The 10,992-nt window shown below is 37.4% G+C and overlaps 1 protein-coding gene across 4 annotated transcripts in view; it reads right to left on the minus strand.

Moving 5' to 3' along the window:
* Positions 1-3,277: 3,277 nt before the first annotated feature.
* Positions 3,278-10,992, minus strand: part of TMEM144 (transmembrane protein 144) — a 53,977-nt gene continuing 46,262 nt past the window's right edge. For 3 of the 4 annotated variants that reach the window (XM_037737603.1, XM_037737602.1, XM_037737604.1), the window contains one exon: positions 4,870-5,163. In XM_037737603.1, the coding sequence (XP_037593531.1) occupies positions 5,080-5,163 (84 nt within the window). In that variant the 3' untranslated portion in view covers positions 4,870-5,079. Of the gene's footprint in view, positions 5,164-10,992 lie in introns of all 4 variants that reach the window. The other variant, XM_017526018.2, reaches the window with a different exon arrangement.

Here is a 10,992-nt window from a genome sequence, read left to right on the forward strand (position 1 = left end):
GATAATTTTAGCACCAAATGAGGCCTTTAGGATTTAGCTTCCTTTCATTCATTCAGCAAATATTCATTGTACGTATTTTGTGAAAATGTTGTATTGGCTGCCTAAATCAGTGAAGGGATACTACAAAGGTAAATCAGAAATGTACTGTGAGATCAAGAAGCCTGTAGCTCTGGGGAGAGAGAAAAGTGTTTAAAGATAATGAGAGTGTGAAGCAGAGAAATGGGTTAGTAGACAAGAAGAGGAGACGCTTAACTAGGAAAGATAGGCTCCTTTTGAGGAGAGTAGAGCGTTCTCTTTAGTTCTTTCTTCTATTCCTCACGCCTGACACATGGCTGACATTTCATGAATATTAAATGATTAGAGTAGAAAACTCTGACTCAAAGTTCTGACTCTGTGACATACTTACAGCATGGCGAAAAATAAGGCCCTGCAGTTTCTTGAGTCTTAGTTCCTTTACTTAAAAAATAATATGGATTTTAAAATGGTTATCAAATACATTTATGCATGTGAAACACTTCACTTGAACACCTTCATTACACAGGTGATACTGTTGAATTAAGGTAAGTGGATGTGGATTTTACCAGTCTGTATGGGAGTAGAGAACCCACACAAAAATGTGTGGACCTATTTTGAGAGTCACATGTTAAAACAAGACTTTTCCTATTTTATTAGTGTTAGGGCCTTAACTTAAAGGGTTATAAGTGCCCACACACAGGATTTCAAAAAAAGGGAGTGCTAGACCACCTTATCACTTTGCAAAGGGGTGACTCCATTCAATGTTTGGTGGGTCCTATCCCATTGTGTACTTCAGGAATGGGACACAAATGTATAAGGTGAACCTTGAAGCAACTTTGGATACTATTAAATCATACCACCAGAATGTGTCCATAGTAACAAAGTTTTATATTTGCATAAATTTAGAATTCCTTTAGTAGAAAACAACCATTTAGAAATATGAGGAAGTTAAAATACCTCACAAAGTGATGTCACCTACCAGAGGCAAGGCCAGGAGAATCATCGAATTTTTTTGGCTTTCAGATCAGTAATCTCATTACTATATCCAACGCATCTCTGTTTGCAAATTTGAAACCTTCTAAGACTCTAAGGGTGGGAATAATAGAATATGAGAAAACACCAAGTGTGTTTCTTTGTATAAATCTAGAACAAAAGCTGTATTCCTTCTTTTCTTTTTTGAGATGGAGTTTTGCTCTTGTTGCCCAGGCTGGAGTGCAATGGCACTATCTCGGCTCACTGCAATCTCCACCTCCCGGGTTCAAGGGATTCCTCTTCCTCAGCCTCCCGGGTAGCTAGGATTACAGGCAACCACCACAACACCTGGCTAATTTTTTTGTATTTTTAGTAGAGACGGTTTCACTATGTTGGCCAGGCTGGTCTCGAACTCCTGACCTCAGGCGATCCACCCACCTCGGCCCTCCAAAGTGTTGGGATTACAGGCGTGAGCCACCACACCTGGCCCAAAAGTTGTATTCCTTCTAACATGCCAAAAGAAGAGGAAAAAGAGGGGTAGCAATGAGATAAATAAGTGAGATATGGAGTTTGAAACTTTCTAAGTTTCTATAGAATAAATGGCACTTATTTTTTAATAATAATTTTAAATGTAAATGTAATATTTTTATGTCTTCCCATTGCTAATGTAGCAAATCATCACAAATTTAGTGGCTGTAAACAACGCAAACGTTGTTCTTACAGTGCCGTGGATTAGGAGTCTGACATGGGCTAATAACAGGGGACTGACAAGGCTGTGCCCTCTGGAGGCTGTAGGGGTGAATCTATTTCCTTGTCTTTTCGAGCTTCTAAAAACTGCCCACATTTCTTGGCCGGTGGTCCCTTCCCCCATCTCAAAATTCAGCAATTCCTGGATTTAGTCCTTCTCATATTACATCATTCTGACTTCCGTTTCCATCTTCGTACCTCCTTCTTCACTCTGACTCTTCTCTTCCACTTTCAAGGACCCTTGAGATGACACCGTGACCACCTGGATAATCAAGGTGCTCTTCACATCTCAAGGTCCTTATTGACATATGCAAGTCCCTTTTGCCAAGTAAGGTAAACCCTTTTCTTTGTGTATGTGATGAATACATTATATATATAAAATAAGTCTATATATATATTAGTCTATATATATATATTAGTCTGTATATATTAGTCTCTATATAAATTTCTTTCTATATCTATTAGTCTCTCTATATATTCGTCTCTCTATATATTAGTCTATATATAGATGGATTAGTCTATTTTATCATTTACTACCATAAAATATACACAAATCTATTTAAAATCTCCTGTTGCTATTGTGGTGAGCTCTAGTGTTGCCACTATCCACTTAAAACACCATGTGGTGCTAATCATGTTCAGGTGAGCTGACCGTCTCCCCAGTCAGTTGCCTCTGGTGTCTCTTGCAGTTCTTGTATATTTTTCATCATTTTTATTGCAATAAAATTAAACCTTGTAAATCTTGGATAGCACCACGGGACCCATGTGGAGCTCCACTAGTGATGCTGGAAGTGCTCCCAAGAAGAGAAAAGTCATGACATTATTAGAAAAAGTTGAATTGCTTGAGATTTACTACAGACTGAGGTCTGCAGATGCAGTTGCCCAACATTTCAGAAGATTCTGCTTGTAATCAATATTGAGACATATAAGTCTAGTAGTAATTCTGAATATAAACAACAGGAATAAAAAGAGGTTTGGTAGCTTGGGGAGATGCTGTACTAAATCCTTTAAAATTTATTAGAATTTTCTGTTCCTAGGGTAGAAAATTCCCATAATCGGACACCAGCCTGACTGGCTGCTACTTCTACTGGATGTAGTGCCATCTCTCATCTCTGTGCACAAGATGGCCGGATCTCTTTAGCACAGACGGGGCTGCCATTTGACAGAAAGTGACACCAGAAAAAAAAAAAGTGTAAAATAAACACTAGAATTTAGCCAAACTAGATTAGAAAAAATAAAACCTAAAAACCCCAAGAGAGTTAGGCATTCACTTCCCAAGGTACAAACAAAATGCATTTTTGGCAATTGTCCATTTAGACCAGCCTCTAACTAATAAGTTGCTTTTTTTGGTAACGATTTTGAAAAGCTTGTCTGGTACCAGAAACTATACAGAAGTAGTGAGATTGATTTTTCATTTTCTTATGCAATTGCTTTACTTCACATGTAAAATTTTGCATATAAACTGGAAATCTTAACCAAAGAATAATTAAACGTTATCCAATATAAAATTCTACAATATATTTAAATGAGAAAAATAGCTTTTGTATCACAATTTATTCAAAGTTATCAGCATAATTTAATGACATTTCAGGTAAAATTAAAATAAGTATAAGAAGTTATAATCAAGTATTTATTCACAATTATTAGCAATTCAATAAACAGAATATTTGCAATATTAGCAATTCAATAAACAAACAGAAGCTGTATCACTTTTAAGTAGTATTCATTTTAGAGTAATAATTGTTTGGATTGGAAGGTGGTGAACTCAGTAGCTCTTACATAGTGTTCTCCAATCTACAAAAGTTTTTTTTTCCCCCTTCAAACAACACATAATAAAAGATAACAATTACATATTGTCAAGTACCAGATACTCATCAACACACTTTACAGATTTTAACTAATTTCAATCACATAATAACCATGTGAGGTAGGTGCCATCGTAAACTCCATTTTGTAAATGAGGGGTCTAATATAGGGGCCTTTGGAACTTGCCCAAAGCCACACAAATAAAATGAAACAGAGATGGGATTTAAACTCAGGCACGTCAACTTCAGAGTACACACACAAATTGAATTCTGCTTTGTTTCTCTTGCATAGCAAAGTAATATACAGTACTATCAGGTGGAAATGGGTAAAATGTACATTGGAATAGGGGTTATATTATTTCCAGGTTTTGGAAACAATTGCAATAAACATTTGTACTAGCAGTTCTGTTTCAGTTTTCTTTTTTCTTATAAATTTAAATTAAATTTCTTTTTTAGAGATGGGACCTTGCTATGTCGCCCAGGCTGGCGAATTCACACTCTTGGGCTAAGTGATCCTCCTGCTTCAGCTTCCCCAGTAGCTGGGATTACGGGTGTGTACCACTCTGTCTGACTTCATTTCAGTTTTCTTAAAAAAATACAACCAGCATGCCTGTAATTTTATCTTGCCTACTGGAAACCACCAGTTAAAACAAGAAGAAAACAGGAAAACCTCCAGTTAAGAGGGTTTTAGAAAAGTGTATTTCAGAAAAAAATTAATTCAAAAGAGTGGTTTTGAATTAATTAATTCAACCATTCAAAAAAGTGGTTGGTTCCTATAAATTGTCACTGATAACCTAGAATCTCACTCTAGCAATATCTTTGTGTATTTATGTATGTGCATGTACTTGTGTATGTGTGTATTATGTTACGCACATATTCTCAATGGTGAAAAATTTTTGTTCTCTGAGAATGGATTTTATCTGGAGGTAATCAAAAGCATCATGAGCTAAAATGGGTAGATGATGTAGAGTTGGGCAATATTAACTTGAAATAAACATAAGTTTTGGCCAAAAATAATAAAATGGGCTTTTTAACACTTTAGTTACCAACTACGACATTTACTTTATGAAACAAAGGATCCAAATATCTTTGGAATCTAATTTCATTATAAGGTAAGACTCTCCCTCCTTCCCCAAGATATTTCTGCCTCACTTCATTGGGATAATAGGTGAGAAATCTGCACTGTAACTTGTTTGTATATGGACTTCATGCTGTGATCTAGATTATGCAACACTAGGTACATATTGTGGTAAAAAGAGTATCCACATATGTAATGCTATAATAATGTAGACATTTTAGTCACCAAGTAAAGTCCTACCTTCATAAACAGTTCATCAGAAGAAATTTTCATTTTATACTTGAATGAAACTCAGTTTTCCTTCATTCTCACATTTTTGGGGAAAAAGTCATTTACCCACTCTAACAGTGGCTGAGATCCATTTGCTTTGTGAAAATGCACTCTGTTCTCAGCATAATAATCCCTCTTGTCCGACAGACGTTTTCTCTTAACCACTGCTGCCATCTGCTGGTCTTCTTATTGTTAGATTTTAGAAAAAGCAGTGCATAAGGCTCCAGTCAAGATGATGCAAAATGCAAGTATCATTAATAGGTAGTTTTGTAGGCCCTGAATAAGAAAAAAAAGAATAAAGATGAAAAAAGCCGGAATCAAATGCACAAAATGGACAAACTCTTAAGATTGCTAGGGACCTGACAAACCATCGCTGTAGCCACTTGTATGCTTTTTTGCTGTCCCATCCAAGTAATCAGGTTCTCACAAAACCCTGCAAAGCCTTATGAATTCACCCATTCAGTAAATAAATGTGGGCACCCAGTAGGCTTCAACATGTGCCTTCATGCAGCCAATCATATAATATGGGAAACAGGAAGTAATTACAGAAAAGAATGTTACCATGTGAGAGGGGTGTTAATAAGCAAACCACCATAGTTGTTTGAGAGTGTGTTACAGGAATCTTAATCATGCTGGATTGGAGGGTGGGGAGTGGAGCTTCGAACTACAAGTATCAGTGAATTGGCCAGGGGAATAGGGCAGGAAGTACAGATTCCAGGTAGAAGGAATTTTGTGTGCATAGTCCTGTTGTAAGAAAAAGCAAGATATTTCCCAGGGACTGAAAGGAGGTCAGTGTGACTGCAGCAATGAAAGTTAAGTGGAGCAAGATGAGGTTGGAAGACCATGGACCCGAGCACTTATTATGCTTTGGGTCCTATTTTTTTTTTCTTTTTTTTTTGAGATGGAGTCTTACTCTGTCACCCGGCTGGAATGCAGTGGCGCCATCTCGGCTCACTGCAACATCTGCCTCTCAGGTTCAAGAGATTCTCCTGTCTCAGTCTCCCAAATAGCTTGGATTACAGGAGAGTACCACCACACCAAACTAATTTTTGTATTTTTAGTGGAGACAGCATTTCTATATATTGGCTAGGCTGGTCTTGAACTCCTGACCTCAAGTGATCGGCCCACCTCCGCCTCCTAAATTTGGGTCCTATTTTTCAAAGCAAAGAGGAAAATATTAAAGAAACATGCAGCTGGCTGTGTTAAAATATCAGATTTGCATTGCGTAAAGCTCACACTTCTTTTGCAGGATGGCAGACAGATTGGAGGGGCCAGAATGGATTCAAGGAGACCAATCAGGAGGTGACTGTAGTCTTCCAGGGAAAAGATGTTGAAGGGGAGATGGAGAGATGGAGATGGATCTCAAGGGTGAAGAAGAAATGCAGAGAGGGTGTGAAAAACGACTCAGCTGGCCTTGCCCAGTTATGTATGGGGTCACTGGTCTTAAAGATGGGAACTACTGAGAACCACTTCCCTGTGTTGCCCAGTCCATCTTTGAATTAACAAAGAAGTATCTTCCTGTGTTAAGTAGAAATATTTCATTTCCTGTAAATTCCATCACTAGGAGTACGGATAGATCGATTTTAATATCTCTCCCACAAGATAAATCCTCAAACACTGAAAAATAACTCTTTTATATCCCCAGAGGTCTCTCTTTTCCTGGTCAATATTTTAACTCTCTATTTTTCATATGGAATGGTTTCAAGCTTCCTTTCTGTCTGGCTTTTCCCTTCTGAATGACTGCCAGTTTGTCTATGTCCTTCTTTATGTATATAGAGCCCCATATTCTTTTTTTTTTTAAAGTAATAGTACAGACTTGTTCTTGTTGCAAAGCAAAAGTACACACTCAAGAAAGGGGAGTGGGGTGTACTCAAGAGAGAATCATGCAAGGGGGCTGGGGTTCCTATCTTCATGGTTTCTTTAATCAAGGGGTGGAATATTCATGAAGATTCCTGGAAAAAGGTAAAGGTTTCTCAGAACTGTGGTGTCACTCATTTTTACACCAAATATGGGTGTGCCCGGAAGTGCCATGGCAGTGGTGGGTGTGTGATTTGTATGTTTACGGGTGTATAATGAGGTCCCAGGTGAAACCTAGGGCAAATCCAGCACCATATAATGAGGTCCCAGGTGAAACCTAGCGCAAATCCAGAACCAAACCAACTATTTGGTTCACTTGGTCTTAGCCAGCTTGATACACACCCTGTTTTTCAGGGTCTTACCAGCCCGTGAGCTCTGCAGCTATTTCAACAGTTTCTTTTTGCTAGTCATTTGAAACTGCTGCCTGGAATTTTCCTAATCTGTGATCATCCTGTATTATTCCTGTCTCATTCCTCCAGCTTAAAGATTTCCATCCCTTATCCTTAAGGCTTGATGTGGGAGGAAGTCATTCTTCTGTATCTGCTTCCCACTGATTAAGGGCATAGGCTCTGCGTAGTGAGGGCATGGTACTCTGGCTATCTGTTCTAAGGATCCCAAGGGTGGGTTATCAGGAAAGTCTAAATCCAAGGCAGAAGACCTCAGTACTTTAAGGGAAGGTTTGAACATTACAAAGTAAAACAAGACTAGTACCTCTCTAATTTTAGATATATTTAAGGTTACAATCAGATTTTCTAATTTAATAATACTATTTAATAATATTATTGGATTCTTTTTAAAAGGAGAAATAACAATGGTTTATTGATAAGTTATTGAGAAGACACAATAACTTTTTCTGGAAAAAGAAAAAAAGAATGGAGAGGAGGCAGCTCTAGGAAGCAGTTGGCATCCTGCCTGCTTCATATCTGTAGGAACAGGGCTGGTAGCCTCCCCCTCTGGTGAAAATTCTGGCCACTCTGTTCTGACAGATTAATAGCCCCAAACTACTCAAAGTTGGGGCAAAACTTCAAGGAATGTAGTGGGAATAGAATGCTGTGTCTCTGAGGCAAGAGTTGACTGACTTGTTGGGGGAAGTGGGTTCATGAAAGCAGGACCCTGAGCTCTGTTAGAGGCTAATTAATCCTCAGGACTCATCTGGATTCAAGAGTATCTCCCCTCATGTTCACCCAAGGACTCAATGGAGAACATGCACCAAAACTTGGGTGCCTATAGCCAGGCCATGCAAAGGGTGGGCTTAGGGAGACTCATTAACCCCCACACAGATGCAAGGGGTCGGAGGGTGGGGGGTGCTTCTGTCTTTTCGGCCTTGTGACCAGGTCAGCTTTGAGGGAAACCCAGAAAGGGAAGTTCTAACTGGGCTCGCCCAGGAAACAGGGTTGGGGCAGGATAGGCAGGTTGACAATAGGAACACACGGCTCTCCTGGCTCCACTATGAAATTCTCACTGCAAAGCGTAGACTTTTGTCTGGTTTCATTTTGCCTACTTCCCTCACATTTCCTTAAAGGTCTTGTTTCTCCAGTTTACTGGAAGAATGTAGAGATCAGAGGTAAATTTGTGTAATAAATCTGAACAGAAAAGAAACAAAGTCCAGGATGGAGGGAATGTGAAAACTGTCAAGGAAAGTTCTTTCATATTATTGGTTCTTAAGATTACTGTTAACTAATATAGAACATATATGTTATGTATACATAACATAGAACATACTATTATAAGATTAATGGTTATACACTTATGTATACATAACATAAATATACATACTTTGTATACAATTACATATACATATACAAATACATATGGTCATGTAAACCTATGTATAAATAACATATGTTATGTATTAATTAACAAAAATAATTCTGTTACTAAATTTTATATAAATATATAAAATTTATAAATTAATTATATAAATATATAATGGGAATATACATATGTTAGTTATATATATATATTCGCTTTCTTCAACTTAATAAAGAGAGTGGATTAATTTGCCTCTGTTCGATGACTAGAGACAGGTCTTTGTAAGCTAGGTTGGGGCCAGTTGAATTGTCTGATTCAGTGTTACCCTCAGCACCAACAGAAGCCACTCAAATCCCAAACTCTACAAGTAAAAGTACCCAAAACTTGCCAAGTGCAGAATGGCTTATTTAAATACACACACACACACACACACACACACACACACACACACACACACACGCACGCAGTAGGCTTTGGATTTCCCTGCATCTTTTTCTTAGTTTTTGAGACTGCAGTGCTCACCTAGATACTGATACTAATGCAGAATAAGTATTCCATAAATATTTGTTCAATGAATGCACTAAAGTGATTTTCACATATACATTGTGAATTTGAAATTGATACAATCACTTAAATTTAAAAATGGGTCTTCAATTACAAGCTCTCTACAATCTAATTACATGAATACATTGCTAAGTAATATTTTATTGCCTACATAGACAGAAGAATAATGTTCTCAGGAAATGAAAATTTTTTTCACCTTCAATGTTAAGAATTTGCCAAAAATGCCGAGTCTCCTAGAGAAAAAGACTGATTATAGTTGGGCAACAGCAATAGTTTTCCTTCATCAAAGGTGGATGCTAACTCTTGGAGAGGGCACGCTAACATTCTTCCCAAAGCATAAAGTTTTTCTAACTTGGATTTCTGAAGCCGCTACTAAGATAATAGATCATCGTACTCTTCATCAGAGAGTAGCTTACTGACCGAAACACTGTAGAGATAATACCTGTGTTGGCATTGCTGTAGACATACTGACTAAAGTGTATTGGTAAAAATATAATTTATATATAGCTGAAAGATGTAAGAATCTAAAATGAACTTCCCAATGAGTAGCACATATCAAAGAGCATTTGCAGTAAGAAAACATCCAACTGATGCACTGATGGCATTACAACTAAATGAAATCATTGAAGTCCTCACACAAAAGGTGCTTGGCACTCAGCCTTATTCCTCGCAGCTGTAGGTTGTAAACTTTTAAATATGTGTCTTCAAGGACTGCTTTAGGATACAGAACTGACAATAGCTATGAGCCCTGCAGATAACAGTTTTGCTTTTGTTTTCTTCTTTAGGAGTTTTTGTCTTGTTTCTAGACAAATACTTTACAAATTATTCGTATGAGATTTAGGTATTAGTGTTTATTCATGACGGTTTTCTAAACTGATTGGGATATAAGTATTTAATTTTTTTCTTTAAATCAGCTGTCAAGAGGCAATTAGGTGTCTGCATTAAATAGGTACCACTGGATATCCTTTAAGTTTTGTTTGTAGACAGACATATAAGATTATTTATTTATTTACTTAGTTATTTTGAGACAGAGTCTAGCTCTGTCACCCAGGCTGGAGTGCAGTGTGTAATCTTGGTTTACTGCAATCTCCACTTCCCAGGTTCAAGCCATCTTCCCACCTCAGCCTCCTAAACAGCTGGGACTACAGGCACACACCACCAGAGCCTGTTAATTTTCATATTTTTGTAGAGACAGGGTTTTGCCATGTTGCCTTTGTTGGTCTTGAACTCCTGAGCTCAAGTGATCTGGCTGCCTCAGCCTCCCAAAGTGCTGGGACTACAGCTAAGCCACCATGCCTGGCCCCGGGTTTTTTTTTTTTTTTTTTTTAAACAAACAAACAACCCTTTGTTTTCAGCTGAGCCCTCTCTCTTCTTTTAATACTTACAATCTTATCTTAGTCCTTTTTTAAAATAGAGAAAGAGCAAACAGTCATTTTCTTAGGCTTAGAAATTCTTATTTTATAAGAAAACTGGCCTAGCTAATCTAAATTGCACATTTCAGAAATATGGTACATGTGCTGTCATGCTTTTTTTTTTTTTTGTCTATTTTTACATAAATAATTAGCCAAACTTTAGAACCTACTCTAAAAATTCTAGAAAAAGCTTCATTGGGATGTTACAGGAATTATGCTGAAGGTAATTGGAGAGAACCGCCTAATCTTAATGGTGAGGTGTTCCATCAGAAATGTGGCCAGCCTTCCTCATTTGTTCCGATCTCCCATGTCCTCCAGTAAATGTTTGTAGCAAAGTAAAATACAGTTTTTAAAAAATCTGGCACATAACTTGTTAATACTTTTCTTAGATGTATGTAATTTTTGTGGTTATTATTATTATTATTATTTTTTTTCCCATTTATTTATTTTATTGTATTTTAGGTTTTGGGGTACATGTGAAGAACATGCAAAATTGTTGCATAGGAACACACATGGCAGT

This window comes from Cebus imitator, unplaced genomic scaffold, assembly GCF_001604975.1.
Source record: "Cebus imitator isolate Cc_AM_T3 unplaced genomic scaffold, Cebus_imitator-1.0 Scaffold40, whole genome shotgun sequence".
In the NCBI taxonomy this organism is placed as follows: Eukaryota; Metazoa; Chordata; class Mammalia; order Primates; family Cebidae; genus Cebus; species Cebus imitator.